Source organism: Aedes albopictus, chromosome 1 (genome assembly GCF_035046485.1).
Source record: "Aedes albopictus strain Foshan chromosome 1, AalbF5, whole genome shotgun sequence".
Taxonomy (NCBI): Eukaryota; Metazoa; Arthropoda; class Insecta; order Diptera; family Culicidae; genus Aedes; species Aedes albopictus.
In genome coordinates, this window is record NC_085136.1 from 272,487,524 (window position 1) to 272,505,134 (window position 17,611).

Here is a 17,611-nt window from a genome sequence, read left to right on the forward strand (position 1 = left end):
TGCTAACGCTCACCATATCAACTGGGGCAGCTCAGACATTAACTTGAGAGGTTCCAGTTTGATGGAGTACTTAAGTAGTACAGATCTTGCACTACTTAACATAGGCAACCGCCCAACCTTCATGGTATCTGCTAGGAAGTGTTAGACTTTATTCATTGCTCTAGTAGAATTAGTCACAAGCTGACCAATTGGCATGTGTCAAATTAAGAATCTTTATCTGAGCATCGCAACAACTTTTTTGAACGTTTAAATGTTACTTCGCAAACATTGCGTTTCAGGAATCCACGGTCAACAAACTGGGATCTTTTTACTGATTTGGTTACGGCCAAACTTCATGGATACTCACCATCCATTGATACTCAAAGTGATTTAGATGATGCCGTTGATACTAAAACGACCTTCATCATGGCAGCTTTTGAAGAAGCATGCCCTCTACGGTCTGTGAAGATCACAAGAGGAATCCCTTGGTGGAACTCTGATCTGGCGAAACTCAGGAAACAATGTAGAAATAGCTGGAACACACGACGTTCGGCTGGATCAGAGGTTTTCAGGTCGGCTCGTAAGGCCTACAGGAGAGATTTCCGGTCTGCTGATCGATCCGGCTGGAAAAACCTTTGTACAAATGTTTCCAGTTTGGGTGAAGTCAGCGAAATCTAAGGATTTTCGAGTGAACGAACTTCGTTTGCCAAATGGTGATTTGACTGCCTCTAATGAGGAAGTTCTGGAATGCTTATTCAGAACCCACTGCTCTGGATGTGTGGATATTACATCTTCGGATGAACCTGATGTCTTTTCTTGTAGTTATGATTCCCTGGCTTCGGCTTGGAGTATTGTAACTAAAAAATCAATTGAGTGGGCACTTAATAGCTTTCCTCCATTCAAATCCCCTGGGGCAGATGGGGTTTATCCTATTTAAGCTTCAGAATGGATTTGATTATTTCAAACATGTTTTGAAAAAACTACTTGCCTACCAATCTGGTAAGTCCACTATGACTCTTTTACACAATGTTGTTTACGATATCGAGAAAGCATTCGCTCAAAAGCAATCCTGCTTGGGTGTTTTCTTAGATATAGAGGGTGCCTTTGACAACGTGCCTTTCGATGCCATATTGGAAGCCGCACGGGGTCATGGTATATCTCCAATGATTTCCAATTGAATTCACCAAATGCTCAAAAACCGACATCTCTTCTCGACATTGCGTCAAGCGGCGATTAGGAAATTGAGTGTTTGTGGATGCCCCAAGGTGGAGTCTTATCACCACTTTTGTGGAATCTCGTAGCAGATACGCTATTGAGGCATCTCAATAATAGCGGTTTTCCTACTTATGGTTTTGCCGACGACTACCTAACATTGTTAGTCGGTATGTGCATCAGCACCCTTTTCGACCTGATGCAAAGCGCTCTTCAGGTAGTTGAGGGTTGGTGTCGCCAATATGGCCTTTCGGTAAATCCGAGTAAAACTCGGATACATCTATTGTTCTTTTTACGGAGAGGCGAAACCGTGATGGCGTTCGACCTTTGCATCTCTTTGATTCTGAAATCGATGTGACTGAACAGGTAAAGTACGTCGGAGTTATTCTTGATTCCAAGCTTTCCTGGACTGTACACCTCACATTGCGTTCAGAATCAAGAAAGCTTGTATGGCCTTCGGGCAATGCCAGCGAACATTAGGTACAACGTGGGGTCTAAAACCCAAGTATATCAAATGGATTTGCACAACTGTGGTTCGACCAATATTGGCCTATGGATGTCTTGTGTGGTGGCAAAAGGGTGAAATGAGAACGATCCAATCAAAATTAGGCCATCTCCAAAGGATGTGCATAATGGCGATGTCTGGAGCGTTCTCTTCAACTCCCACGGCAGCGCTCGAAGCTCTCTTTGACGTTGCTCCACTACACATTCATCTCAAACAAGAAGCACTTTCTTGTACTTACCGTCTACGGGTACTCGGTATACTAGAGGAAACTCCTGTAAACCGCGCATCAACACACACCTCGTTGTTTCCATTTTTGGTGAATTGGGACAAATTTGTCCGTGCTCCAAGTGATCTTACAATTGCTTGTAATTTTCCATATAGGACATTTTCCACGAAATTCCCTTCCCGGGAAGAGTGGACATCTGGATATCTGGAAAGAAGTATTTCAGACGGCATCGTATGTTACACTGATGGCTCCCTTCTCGAAGGTCGAGCAGGTGCTGATGTTTATTCTCGTGAGCTAAGGCTGCATCAGTCTTTTTAACTTAGTAGACACTGCGCCGTTTTTCAGGCCGAAATCTTTGCTCTTATGTGCGGAGTGCAATCAGGACGTAATGGGCAAAGTAATATACTTCTGTTCAGATAGGCAGGCTGCTATTTTTTTTATCTGTATTAACGAGATTTTTAGCCTCAGGCTAGTTCATCTCGGGGCTCACGCTTTACTTCCCTTCCGAAGGAAGAACCCACATTTTGTGAGTTTGTCGGGAGTGGGATTCGATCCCAGGTTCTCAGCGTGATAGTCAAGTGTTCTAACCATCACACCAGGTCCGCTCCACTTGGCTGCTATTGAAGCACAAGCGTCGACCAACTCCAGGTCGAAGATAGTTATCGCTTGTAGAACTCAAATCGAGGAGATGAATTGAGCAAACGCTGTTCACCTTGTACCAGGCCATTCTTCCATCGCTGGAAATGAATTGGCTGATGAGTTAGCTCGCACGGGAGCATCATGACATGACTTCATTGGCCCTGCTATTCCGATATCGAAGTGTTGGGTAAAGCTTCAGATTCACACCTCGGCTGCCACTCAACACGGACAATACTGGAATAGTTTGGAGTCATGTCGACAAACCAAATTGTACTGAGCCATCTCCAAGGGTGGCGAAGTATCTTACAAATCTGTCAAAGCAGAATTGCAGCATTCCGGTCAAGGCATTGACTGGCCACTGCCGACTCAGATATCACATGGCGAATATTCAGCAAGCTGATTCATTTGCATGTGATAGCTGTGAATCCGATTATGTATGGAACTTCGTATCATTTGATATGTAACTGTCTAGTTTTTGTGCAACTGCGTTTCCGAGTATTCGGTAAACACTTATTGAGTGAAACTGACGTCAGACACCTGAATCTTCAGGATATTCTGTTGTTCTTAACCCGCTGTGGTAAAGAGATTTAGGCTCTCTCTCGCTTTATGCGTTATTACAATGCTCTTTTCAGGGCACTGTTTGAACCCTTTGTGGTACGCTTATGCGTTAGTACCCTCTTTCAGGGTATTTTTTCCTATTTCCCTACCTGTCCTTATCCCCATCCTTATCCTTATTTCCTTCCTTTTCCCTCAGAAAGATGATGAAATATGCTATTATTTTGGCGATGGCACAAATGTCCCAAATGGAGAATAACGTGCCGCTGGAGCCGGCCTTCTGATACCTGATATTATGGAAATTTTTGCAGCCAGCGGTAATTCATCAATAATTCCTTAAAAAAATTCCCAGGTGAATTTATAATAATAATTTTTTTTTATTTTTTCGGCTACATATTGTATTAGAACTTTCTTGGGACACGGTTTTGAAAATTGCTTTGCCATTTTTTTTTTTCCGAAAATTCTTAGATGTCTTGAACTTGACTTGACACTGAAGCCGACCTTACAGTTGAGGTCGAAATACGTATCTGTCGAAGGATGCAAATTCTTAGTGGAATTCAAAGGAACAGTACTTAACACGATTTTATTTTTATTTATTAACTTAAAATGTCTTACTGTAGAAAGGCACGAGGATTTGGTAGAAGAAGTACTAGAAAAAGTCGAAGGAATTCCCATAGGAACTCGCCCTGGTGTACAAATGAGAATGATAATAATCAGTCTGTTTCATAAGTACTGTTCGCAATTTTGCATACAAACTTGCAATTTGCAACAAATCTGAAGAACGAAACATCGAATCAAACCACACTTGCTTAATCTGGCTTTACTCACGTGCAAAAAGAAGCAGCTTTTCCAAATCGAGCGCATTTGTTTACGAATTTTTAAGATTGATGTTCTTGAAAACGTGAGCAAGGGTTCAAGTCGGCCATTGTGGCAGCCATATTTATATCCTCGGATGTTTCTCCTTAAGTGTGAAGTGTGGATCGACAATCCAGAGATCATTAATTTGATATTGGATGACAAGAATTTTTTTTCGAATATCATTAAGTCGCATAAGATGCTATACTACTTCGTAATCGTGTACACTGTACATCGCATAAGATATGGCTTCAATTCATATTGCGTTATTATTGATCCGCCAACACACGTATAGTGCCTACACTTTTGTATGCATAAGGCACTTTAACTGCAATATTGTGCGATGTACCTTCACCGCCAAGGATGGGAACACTCACTTGGAAAGAGTTACACTCACTTTCTATTTTCTCAGCTCAGAAGCGTGCAATCAAGAAACGATGTATGGACGTCTTTTGCCTTGTGGTTTTGTCTAAAACTTTGCCGAATAGAGTAGGGGTTGCACACGCATATCGAAGTCGTGAGGGAGCTGTAAAGGCAACTTTCCACGAGGTGAATGTTAATCAGAGATTCGTGTGCGACCTCTACTCTATTCGGCAAAGTTTTAGACAAAACCACAAAGCAAAAGTCGTCCATACATCGTTTCTTGATTGCATGCTTCTAAGCTGAGAAAATAGCAAGTGAGTGTAACTCTTTGCAATTGAGTGTTCCCATCCCTGTTCACCGCATAAAAGTACGTATAACATGAACATAAACCTCATTACACATGCAATTTGGTTGTCTCGGCTGCCAGGTAAACGTAACAGACTCCCCAAGTCCTCCTTCTATAACATGGCACGAAAATCTATTTTGAGAATTATGAACCGTTAGTTAAACATCATGTGTCATTACGTTCTAGAGGGAAAACTTTGATTGCAATAACCTTCACAGTACCAGATGCCAACATCAAAAGTTTAAAAATCTGTAACTTTGTCAAATTTCATCCGATTTTGATGAAAATTTTACAGAAAATCACAAATGAGTTGAATTTTAGACATATGCAATGGAATCATAAAAGTTCACCGTTGTTCCGGATTTAGGCCGGAAAAACCTGGGGTACCCTAGGTACCAAAACAGGGACTTTTTGAGACAAACACGCGAAAACGTGTTGAAATTCGCAACAAATCAATCAATTTTAAATCTTCATTCTAGCACACCTGTACATGCACGGTTCCGAGACAGTTAAACATGTTCCGGTCGCGTAGCAGGCCGGAACCGGTTCCGGTAGGGACCCAAAGGGGACACTTTCTGAATTTCACAGAACGTCATCGTTCGACGGCTCAAAATTCAAGATTTTTCATCTGGATGTCAATAGGCATAGTGCCGATGTCCAACAAAGGATCTGGCCAATTCCGGATAATCCGGAACCGGTTCCGGCAGGGACCCAAAGGGGACACTCTGAATTTCGCAGAACTACATCGTTCGACAGCTCAAATTTCATGATTTTTTATCTAGAGGCCAATAGTCATAGCGCCAATGAACAAAAATGGTTCTGGCCACTTTCGGATATTCCGGAACCGGTTCCGGTAGGGACCCAAAGGAAACACTTTCTGAATTTCACAGAACCACATTGTTCGACGGCTCAAATTTCATGACTTTTTCAACTAGAAGCCAATAGTCATAACGCCAATGATCGAAAATGGTTCTGGACAGTTCCGGACATTCCGGAACCGGTTCCGGTAGAAACCCAAAGGGAACACTTTCTGAATTTCACAGAACCACATCGTTCGTCTGCTCAAATTTTATGATTTTTCATCTAGAAGGCAATAGTCATAGCGCCAATGAACAAAAATGCTTCTGGTCTCTTCCAGATGTTCCGGAACTGGTTCCGGTAGGGACCCAAAAGCGACAATTTCTGAATTTCAAAGAACCACATCGTTCGACGGCTCAAAATTTATGATTTTTCATCTTGATATCAATTATCATACCTTTGGTACTTCTTCAATGAATCATAACACTTAGACGATCAGATTGAGAATTAATTTATTGCTAAAAGAAACTTAGCAGCTAACTTACAAAATTTGCCTGAGGGTGGAGCCTGGACAAATTCATTTAAACAAAAAGACTATTGCCAAGAATGGGCGTTTCCAAACACAGCATGGTGCTTAACGCATGCCTCGAAAAGTATATCATCATCGTTCAACAATTGCCACACGCGTTGTTGAACGATGGTGTTTAATTTCTTGTAGCGCATGTTGTCAAACATCAGTGCATGTTTGAAAAGGTTTGAAATTTGACCCACGACACGGAATCGTTTTGGGTCTGCTTTGAAAACATGTGGCGGAAGAAATATGAAGAGAAACTGTAAACTCAAGTGTTTCATGAACACAGGAAAATTATTGGCTTTTTGCCTTACGGGAAACGTCGGTTGACTTTTGAGAAATGTAACTTGCTGATCTTATGGAAAACGTCGGTTTTCCAGGAAGGTTTTATGAAATAATGTTTAGGTACAGTACACAATAGACATAGTGCCGATGGCGGGCAATGGATCTAGACACTTCCGGATATACCAAGAATGGTTCGGATAGGGGCCCAAAGAGGACACTATCAGAAATTCACGTAACCCCCTCGTTCGATGGCTGAAAATTCATGTCTAGTATCTTTTTTATCTAGTAGCTAATAGTCGTAGACCCAATGATCAAAAATTGTTTTGGCCACTACCGGATGTTCCGAAACCGCATCCGGTAAGGATCCAAAACGGACACTTTCATAATATGAAGTAACCTCATCATTTGACAGCTCAAAATTCATGATTTCTCATCTGAATATCAATAGGCATAGCGCCGATGGTCAATAATTGATCTGGTCGCTTCCGAATGTTCCAGAAACCAAGGATGTTGTCGATCATCTTGCAATCGTTTGACTATACTAAAATGTGGTTATCAATATACTTGTAAAAATGTGTTTTTCCTACAATTTTCACCAAGTATGGCATTCTCCAAGCATTCTAACTCAAGCATTTACAAATGGTATTTTTGTACGAACACCAGGAGAAATCCCAGCAGCATTCCAAGAGCAATTTCAATAGAAACTCTCAAACGAATCTGAAGAGGGTTTAAAGCAAGAATACTAAGAGATATTCATAGAAGGTGCTTTAGAGAAACTCAGAAGGAATCCCTATAAAAAATCTCAGCTGAATTTCTATTGGAATCCATAGTCACAGCAGAGACTGCTGCATGAAACTCATCAAAAAGTATTAGATGAACCCCTCAAAATCGGATGAATTGTTGGATAAGCTCTAAGAGAAATTCCTGGAGGAACCCTTGAAAAAATCTCTTCAGGTACCACATGAGGATTTTATGGAGAAAAAGGCAGGCATTCTTGGGGATTCTCCAAGCGGAATTAGTGTTGAAATCTTTTGGAAAATGTCTGTAAAAATCACAGAAAGAACTTCCCTAGAAGAAATACTGAAAGCATTGTTAGAGCAATCCGCGGTGAAATGTCAAGGAGAACTGTTGAAGGAATCCATGGAAAAATCTTTGGAAAAATCCTCCTTGCATGTCGCCATAAATGCCTGATGGGAAATTCTTTATGAGATTGCTCCTCCAGATGCTTCTCCAAGTATTCATATACAAATCCGTACTGTGATTGCTCCAAGGATTCCCAAAGAATCTCATCAGATTTTCTAAGTGCATTCCACCAGAAATTCCTGAATAAATACCAGCAGCATTTTTCCCGCAAGAGTTTCCGAATGAATACCTAATTATCAAGTGATTCACAAATCAAGCAAGATTCTAAAATTCTAGGAAAATCTTGTAGTTCTAGTGTCGCTTAAGAATTCAGTCCAATATTTCTCCTGTGATTCCTCCAGGGATTTGTCCAAGAACTCCGCCAGGAAATCTTTTTGGGATTTTTCCATATCGAAATGCAAGCTCTGTTCAACTTAGAGCGTTGTTCCAATAAGAAAGAAAAATCAGAAGGAAGTATATTTCATCACAAAGAATAACTTAGTAGAACGCATGAAAATTCCTTAAAATCCTTAGGAAATGTTGTAACAAAAAAAAAACAATTTCATGGGGTCGTCCACAAAAAACGACACAATTCCAAAAATTGAATTGGCACGACGTTCGCATTGGAGCTTGGCCTGCCTTACTTCAACTTAGTGTTCTTTGAGCACTACCACAGTTATTGATTGAAGGGCTTTCTTTGCCTGCTATTGCATAGATTTGTACATTGTGTGGCAAGTACAATGATACACTATGTGACTATGTCAAGAAAATTCTCCCGACCGGAACGGGAATCGAACCCGCCGTCTCCGGATTGGTGATCTATAGCCTTAACCACTAGGCTAACTGGAGACCCCTCTTTGGGTCCCTACCGGAAGCAGTTCTGGAATAGCCGGCAGTGGCCAAAATTATTTTTGATCATTGGCACTGTGGCTATTGGCTTCTAGATTAAAAACCATGAAATTTGAGCCGTCGAACGATGTGGTTCTGTGAAATTCAGAAAGTGTCCCCTTTGGGTCCCTGTTGGAACCGGTTCCGAAATATCCGGAAGTAGCCAGATCAATTATTGGCCATCAGCACTATGTCTTTTGACATCCATATGAAAAATCATAAATTTTGAGCCGTCGAACGATGTGGTTCTTTGAAATTCAGAAAGTGTCCCCTTTGGGTCCCCACCGGAATCGGTTCCGAAATATCCGGAAGTAGCAAGAACCATTTCTGACCATTGGCGCCATGAATATTGGCTTCTAGATAAAAAATCATGAAATTTGAGCCGTCGAACGATGTGGTTCTGTGAAATTCAGAAAGTGTCCCCTTTGGGTCCCTACCGGAACCGGTTCTGGCCTGCTACGCAGCCGGAACAAGTTCAACTGTCTCAGAACCGTGCATGTACAGGTGTACTAGAATTAAGATTTAAAATCAATTGATTTGTTGCGAATTTCAACACGTTCTCGCGTGTTTGCCTCAAAAAGTCCCTGTTTTGGTACCTAGGGTATTTACCCCAGGTTTTTCCGGCCTAAATCCGGAACAACGGTGAACTTTTATGGTTCCATTGCATATGTCTAAAATTCAATTCATTTGTGATTTTCTGTTAAATTTTCATCAAAATCGGATGAAATTTGAAAAAGTTACAGATTTTTAAACTTTTGATGTTGGCACCTGGTACTGTGAAGGATAATCATTACTTTGCAAATTCCAGAACAATCGTCGTAACACTATTATATACACTCCCGTTCAAAAGTTTGGGGTCACCCCCTCAAAAACATGTCATTTTTTTAGGCCCATATCTCCGCCAATTTGCGTCCGATTTCAAAACCCTAGGTTTCATTCAAAAGATAATAAGTCAAAAAAACTTTGAACATGATTTAAAAGAAACTTTTTCAAAAAATTTTGTATGTAAACTTAACCTAAAGTTGCCAAATTTTCTAAAAAATGAATATAAACTTACGGCAGTGTCGCTGGAAGTTAGGTCGACCAAATTTTAAGATAAGAGCGGTAATATGACCCATTTTCTATTAGCTTTCAACTGCTTTTTACAGAACTTAGCTAAAAAATCTAGGAAAAAAAGTTATTAAGTTAATTAATCCTTGATGTCATCGACCAAAAGTTTGGGGTCACCCCTCAAAATGCTGTATCGGCCAAAAGTTTGGGGTCACTATCGTAAAACATGGAAAAGTGATTTGTTGATATCTTTGTCATCTTTCATTCAATTTTAATTCTTCTTGGCTTATTTGAAACAAAATGAATGATACTTACTGCATAGACATTGAACCACACATATTTGTTGAAATTTACATACTAAAACTTAACGTAAAGTTGCCTCATTTTTTGAAGCGTGGTAAAATGTGTTAACTTTACATAACATTTTTATATACAAAAATCGTTAAATACGTTAAGTTGAAGACATCAAACGTAAATTTAGTTGATTATCTTTGAAATGAGCCAGAAATAATTAAAATTGAACTACCCGGGTAGAGGTGAATAACAAACCAATAACTAAAGAATAACATATTTTGTCATCATATCTAAATTTGCAATTCTTTAGTTTTTTATAATAGCTCAGGATGACATATAAATAACAAAATAAGCTATCATTGTAAAACTTGTAATTGGTGAGTTATTATTAATTAGTATAATAACATAATAATAACAAATATTACAATCATACTGTCCTGTCACAATATCAAAACAATAACATAATTTACCATCATATTAAAATATGTTATTATTTTGACATTCTTTTTGCTATTATTTTGTTATTACAATGGCAAAATCTGTTATTCTTTAGTTGTTATGCCATAGAAATTTTGTTATTATTTTTGTTATTTTTACTCTTATTTCAAACAAACTAATAGCAAATTTTGCCATTCAAACATTCTATTTTAATGGTAAATTTTGCCCTTCATTTGCCATTTCGCTCTACCCGGGTATAGATGACGAAGATATCACCAAATCACTTTTTCATGTTTTACGAAAGTGACCCCAAACTTTTGGCCGATACATCATATTGAGGGGTAACCCCAAACTTTTGGTCCATGACATCAAGGATTAATTTACTTAATAACTTTTTTTCTAGATTTTTTAGCTAAGTTCTGTAAAAAGTAGTTGAAAGCTAATAGAAAATGGGTCATATTGCCGCTCTCATCTTAAAATTTGGTCGACCCAACTTCCAGCGACACTGCCGTAAGTTTATATTCATTTTTTAGAAAATTTGGCAACTTTGGGTTAAGTTTACATACAAAATTTTTTGAAAACGTTTCTTTTAAATCATGTTCAAAGTTTCTTTGACTTATTATCTTTTGAATGAAACCTAGGGTTTTGAAATCGGACGCAAATTGGCGGAGATATGGGCCTAAAAAAATGACATATTTTTGAGGGGGTGACCCCAAACTTTTGAACGGGAGTGTATACACTGCAAGTGACGGAAATGGTCATCTGAGAGCAGATGATCAAAAACCACAATCTTACAATGGTTAATAGAAGGTCACATCACTGCCATTTACCACTTGCCATCGTGCCATCATCATGGGAATGATGAGAATCCACATTACAACATCAGGTGCAACCCATAAGGAATTAGCAGGCAACCACCAGACTGCTGTTTGCACCTCAATTATATCTTTGTCTCTTATACGTGGATGGTCTCTTCTTCGTCCAGCCCTGACTGACCACAACCGTCTTCCTTCCTTGTTAAATTGAAGTCGTTTATGTGGCGGGATCCGTTTCGGAATACCCGAGTGGTAACTAATAGAAGTTAAGGGATAAAGTCTGAGATATGGAGGATAGATGATAGAAAATAAAAGATAGATATAGAAAAAGAAGAAAAAAGATAGCAGATAGAAGAAAAAATGAGAAAGAATATTCAAGACAGAAGAGAAGATAAAATAAAAGGAGTAAGAGATGAAGTATAATGAGATAAAATGTTGTAGGTAGAAAAAAGAACGTATGTCAAAGTGTGAAGTAAGAACATTGAATAAAGAAGAGAGAAGGTAGAAGTTGAACCTTTGAAGTATTTAGAAGATAATATATGTTGTAGTAGCTTAGTTATATTATCTCATTCAATTCTGAAATTAACCAGAGAAATGACCATTGGCACAGACATTCAAATCAAATACACACACTCTCCATCAGAATCGCCACCCTGGAAGAAGAGTGGACCCAAACCGGAACCCCCGCCTGCAGCAACGACTACGGTGCGGTAACGTCCTCTCCTTTCCACAGTAATATTTAGTGGCCAGTAAACGATCCGATCCACTTGGCTGTGGCAGTCAAATGGAAATTATTCCTAATGAAAATTTTACCCGAGGCCTTCGAAGCCGGAGACTTGACCTGACTAGTGGGACTCGAGACTCGGGGAGCAATCCGGTTGTGGCGAATCCTTGCGGAAGAGGTAGCATCAAATGTTTCCACATGGACTGCTGTGGTATGTGGGGGGAGTGTTTTGTGGTTAGGCTGGTTTGAAACTGAAAAATTTTTCAGTTTGTTTGTTTCTAGTTTTATCACCGATTTTATCACTATTGAAAATTTTGTCAATTTTAAGAATTGATTTTGAAATATTTTTAAATAGGTATTCAAAATTATGGAAATTGTCAACTTTGTAACCTAATCAAATTTTAAAACTTTTTGAATTAAAAAATGTTGTTTTCAAGATTTTCTTTTACTCCCACCGGTCTATGCTCCGGTCTCAACCCCACACCGACTGTTGTTGGTATTCCAACAGAGCCGGTGGCAAATCCGCTCAAGCAATTATTAATATTCATATTGAATTTCATACTTGGTTGCATTCATAGTAGGTACCTAGTTTTGCTCTCCCCGTTCGTCGTCGGTCTTTCGCCATATTTCTCCAGTCTTCCTCTCGAGCTGCCAGCCAAGAGTCATCTTCTAGCGCTAGCTAGCTAGGAATTGTTTCATTGCTGCCTGCCACTAACCGAGCAAAACTGGCAGAAAATTGAAGCTTAAGCAGCATTCGGAGAAGGTCTGGGTACCTATTGAGCCCGGACAAGATCGGTACAGTTGGGACAAATCGCATTCAGAGGGAAAAGTTCATCAGAAAAACCAATGGCGAAGCGTCGAGGAAGACGACTCGACGGGTTGAAATTGCCTGTCTTATTATTGCGCCGTGTTGGAAATGGATGGCTTATTCTGCGACTGACGGAGCGGAAAATGCGGAGAAAAGAAGCCAAATCAAGGACAATATGGATGTTGGATATGTGTACGTGGAGTGGACTTACCGGTGGTTCCTCGTTCACGTCGATGATTGTGATTATGAGTAGTCCCTCACCCTGCTGGATGGAGGGGGCGGTCGTATCTGTTACCAGCACCGTGATTCGAATCACCTGGAAATGAAATTGATGTGTTTATTAGAATGCATGAATTTACGAATGAGAAGACAGTAGATATAACTCTTTTGGTCATTGATAGGTTAAAAGAAAATGACTGAAAAAATACTATGAAATATACTCATATTACGTGGTTTTGAGCATGAAGCTCCTTGAAATAGTCGCAATCTGAATTTAAGGCCACCATCTTGGATTTTGGGCGGCCCATTATGAGTATTTTATTCACCATTTTTGTACTCCAGATATCTTCAAGGGGTTTCCAGTTAGCCTAGCGGTTAAAGTTATGGATCGCCAATCCGGAGAGGGCGGGTACGATTCCCGTTCCGGTCGGAAAAAATATCTCGACTCCCTGGGCATAGTATATTATTGTCATTGCCTCACATTATACAAATTCATGCAATGGTAGGCAAAGGAAGCCCTTCAAATAATAACTGTGGAAGTGCTCAAAGAATACTGAGTTGGAGCTTGGCAGGCCAAGTCCTAGTGGGGACGTAGAGTCACAGATAAGAAGAAGAGAAGAAGAAGAACATCTTCATCATGCTAAATGTGAAATGACTCCTCCGTGCATTAAAATTTCACTATTCTTTTTCAAAAAATATCGCTGATGAGACATTCTTGCTGGGATTATTTGTATGAGTTCCGCATGAATTATTCCAATTTTTTTCAGAAATATTTGCTAAAATTTGTCCAGAGGTTCCTTCAGGTACACAGCTAATCGCATTCGGAAATTTTTACCGAAATCTCAACCGCTGAGCGTTCGGTAATGGCTTTTTAACGAAACTCTGTAAAAAAATAACAAATTTCGGTTAAATGGAATCGTTTATCTGTCAAACTCTAACAAACTTCGGTAAAAGTTACTACCTTTACCGATTTTTTCCTGTAAAACAAACTTAACGGTTGAGATCTCGGTAAAACATTACCGAAGTCGGTGTTTTTTTCTAACTGTGTATTACTTCATTCATTCAGGATTTTTTTCAGTCTTAAGACATTCTTCTGACAGTTTCTCCAGGGGTTTCTCCAATAAGTAGTTCCTCCAGAAATTTCTCAAGAGATTGCTTTTGATTTATTTAGGCCTTCCTTCAGGGATTCTGTTGAATTTTTTCCGAAGTTTCGCTCTGCAATTCCTGTAGAAATTACGCCAACATCTATTCCCTAACATTTATTTAAGGAACTTCTCAAAAAAGTTTTCTATGAATCCCTGGCAACGGTTCTCCAGTTTTTACAGATATTCTTTCAAAGATTCCTTCAAAAAAATTTTTTTTTAGATTTATTCTTCAAAAGTTCCTTGAAGATGTTTCTTTTGTTTCCTTCGGAAAAAATCTCAAAAATTTTTGTTAACCAAGCTCTTAAGAAATTGCGATAGATTTTTTTTTTAATTTTTTAAGAGATATCCTCAGGACTTCATCCAATGATTCTTTCTGAAAATTCTCTATAAAGGATCCATCAGTCATGTTTTTTGGAGGATTTTTATAAGAATTCCACTAGCACTTCTGTCCACGATCTTGTTTTGGAAATTCTTTTAGAAATTTCTTCACGGATTTGTTCCAGAATCGCTCCAGAAATTTATCAACCAATTTTTCCTTGGAATTACATGCAGAGTTCCACCATCTGTCATGATTTTTTAAGAAATTAAAATGAAACAAAATCGTAAAAAAATCTCTGAAGGAATATCTTAAAAAGTTCTACAGGGATCTCCAAAGAAATCCCAGGAGATATTGTTAAAGGATCCGCAGGAGCTTGCAGAGAATTACTGAAGGAGTTTCTCAAGCAATTTTGGAGAAACCGAATTTTCGAATTTTCAATGAAATCCCTGTAGGTATTTCAAGAAGAAATTCTGAAAAGCTCTATGGAAATACTTTTGAAGGCATCCCTTACAAAAACTCATGAAGATATCCCAAAGATTCTGAAGAAGTCTCTGGAGATAAAAATATCGCCTTAAATTAATTTCGAAAGGACGCATACTGGAAGATCAATCTGTTATCAACCGTGAGTATGCAAATTGAAATACCGAGCAGAGCATCATTGAATGATTTTCTGATGTATCTCTGGGAAAATTTCGGAAGAAAATCTGAAGCAAGTTTCGGCAATCTTCCGAAGATATCCGTCTATGGTTTTAAAAGGATTTCTTTGAGAATTTTCTAAAAAAATCATGGAACGAATTTTGAAGCAATCCATACAAGATTTTCAAAAATATTGATCTTGGAAATTTCGGAGGAATGAATGTGAAATCCCTGTTGGAAACTAAAAGAATCCCTGAAGAATGTTTTTGAATAAATCTTTGATGGATTATTTTAAAGGCATTTCTGTCAACATTTTGGGATAATTTTTGAAGAAATTTGTGGAAGAAACTTCAATATCACGTAGGTTTTATTTGCACGTGTTTGAGGGCATTTGCAATTGAAATTGAAAAAGTTACAATGGTAACTTTTTCTACAAGTTTGGAAAATTCAAGTTTCTTTCATACTAATCAAGGAGTTCTGGGCAATTGTGAAGGTAATTTCAAAAAAAAAAAAAGCAGAAGCAACTCTTCGTCTACAAGAAACAAGTCTCAGAAAGATGTAAGAATCGCAACTGAATTTTAAAAAGGGATTCCATATGGATTTCCTACATAAGGAAACTTTAGAAGAATCCGCACTCTGCACGGTCGAAGAAGAAATTGTTAGAGATTGCAGAAGGTTTTTTCCAAGGAGATTTACATGGACTTTCTTGTGCTGTTCCTTATATAGTTTATTGTGGAATTTGTTCAGCAATTTCTTTTATATTTCTGGGATTCCTTCAAACACGTGTTCTGGGATTCATCAAGAAGTTTCATTTGGAACTTCTCCTGAAGATCTCCTGCGTTTTCCTTAGAAGTTGCTTTTGGTATTTCTAAAGCAGATACTTTTAAAATCTATGGGAAGGATCTGCAGGAAGAATACTCAAGATAATTTCCGAAATTCCTTCTGGGATTCTGAAGTTTTCAGGAGAATTCTAGTGGGGTTTTTTGCTGGTTGTCAAGGCGTTTCCTGAGTGTTCAGAGAGACTGAATGATGTATATATAAGGGAGTTTCAGTAAACTCCAGAACGATTTAGGGCCATTTCAAAATGTTTCGATGCTTTCAGGGGATTTCAAAGGGCTTCAACAGACTTCAGAAAGTTTCAATAAAGCTTCAATAAGGACTCAAGAGTTTACAAAAGCGTTTAAAGACTTGCCACGGGTTTTCATAAGGTTTAACGAGGCTGCACAAGGGTTTTAAAGCGTTTCAGTAGATTCCATAGGGCTTCAGTAGAATTTATTGGAAGTTTACGGAGTGTTTGGAAAGCTTTCAAGGTGTTTTGTGTCGTTTCAAAGTATTTCGAGAGGATCCAACAGGTTTCAGGGGAGTTCATTTAAGTTTAAGAAAAGCATACGGAAGGCAACGCATTTTCTAAGAGATTAGAAGGCGTGTCGGCGGATTTCAGGTGACTTTGGAGGGTGTTAGTGGCGCTTAAAAAAAAACTACGGGGGACCTCAAAGGTTCGAAGCGTTCCAAGGCGTCTCAAGGGTTATCGGAAAGTTTCAGAAGGCTTCAGCTTATGAGGAGTCTACGGGGGCCTCAAAGCATTTTCCAGTGAGTGGCGTGGCGTTTCAAAAGTTATCACGACTCCATAGACATTCTGTAACAGCTAAGACCTCCATGAGGTTCCTTCCATTCAAACATTTTCAAAGTTCTCTAACCCTCGTCGTGCTTGGAGTCATTATGACCCCTAAACGAGGTGAGCGCAAGCTCATGCACGAAGAAGGTTAAGGATGCTTCAGCTCTTCCAAAGAATAGAACTTTAGATGTACACACTTGTAACAGTAGTCATATGTGCTATTAAAAAAATGAAGTTGGACCTATCCAACGATTAATAGATATTATTATATACTTTTGGGACATTTACGGCCATTAAATATGTCCTTGAGTTTAGTCCATGTCACATACAGCTGCTCCAATCCTTTCAAGTATTCAAATTCCAATTGCTTTAAGTATAAACAGTAACATCAAATATTCAAATATATTGAGTTTCTCGAGAATTTTCAGCATTTCGACAAGTTTCTCTTAAACCTCTAGGTTACGCGCCAGAGTATAATGTGTGTTGGACACTTTGCGACGATTAACTCAAACCCACACACCAGCGCACAATTGCGCGCCGATTGCCTATGTGCAAGTTTTTCACTAGCCAAATCATTATTAATCAGTGGTTTAATGAAGTCAATCATATCCTTGCTGTACATTATTTTCAGACAAAAGAAAGTTCAGAAAAAAATGGATCCGAACCCTATGAAAGATAGAGCTCTTGGCGCGAACCATTTTGACACTTGTTTATTTACATTTTGTATGGCGCATAAACCGGTGCATGGGCTGTCGGCGCACAAGTTGTTGACCAGTATGAGGATTTCAGAAAAGATTCGCAATAATCTGCAACTCCTTTGGAGTCGTACAAACCACACCATTTTTGCCTTTCTCGTACACTAAGTGTACCGGAAAGGCTATATGTTCACTTCAAAAATGACTTTTTGATAGAAGGCCCGGAGGGTCAAGTCACATATACCAATCAACTCAGCTCGACGAATTGAGGTGATGTCTGTGTGTGTGTATGTGTGTGTGTGTATGTGTGTATGTGTGTGCGTATGTGTGTGTGTGGACAAAAAAAAAACATCACTTTTTGGCAGTAAACCTCAACCGATTTTAATGACCGACGGTTCATTCGACGGGGAATCTGGTCCCATTGTTTCCTATTGAAAATGGTTCGGATCGGTCCAGCCGTTCCGGAAAAATGGCCATTTAGGTGTTCCGGAACGGTACCCCAATAAGCG

At 39.1% G+C, this 17,611-nt stretch overlaps 1 protein-coding gene across 3 annotated transcripts in view; it reads right to left on the reverse strand.

Moving 5' to 3' along the window:
• Positions 1 to 17,611, reverse strand: part of LOC109400937 (cadherin-87A) — a 1,070,191-nt gene that overhangs the window by 156,300 nt on the left and 896,280 nt on the right. For all 3 annotated transcript variants that reach the window (XM_062846776.1, XM_062846777.1, XM_062846778.1), the window contains one exon: positions 12,685 to 12,789. In XM_062846776.1, the coding sequence (XP_062702760.1) occupies positions 12,685 to 12,789 (105 nt within the window). The remainder of the gene's footprint in view (positions 1 to 12,684; positions 12,790 to 17,611) is intronic.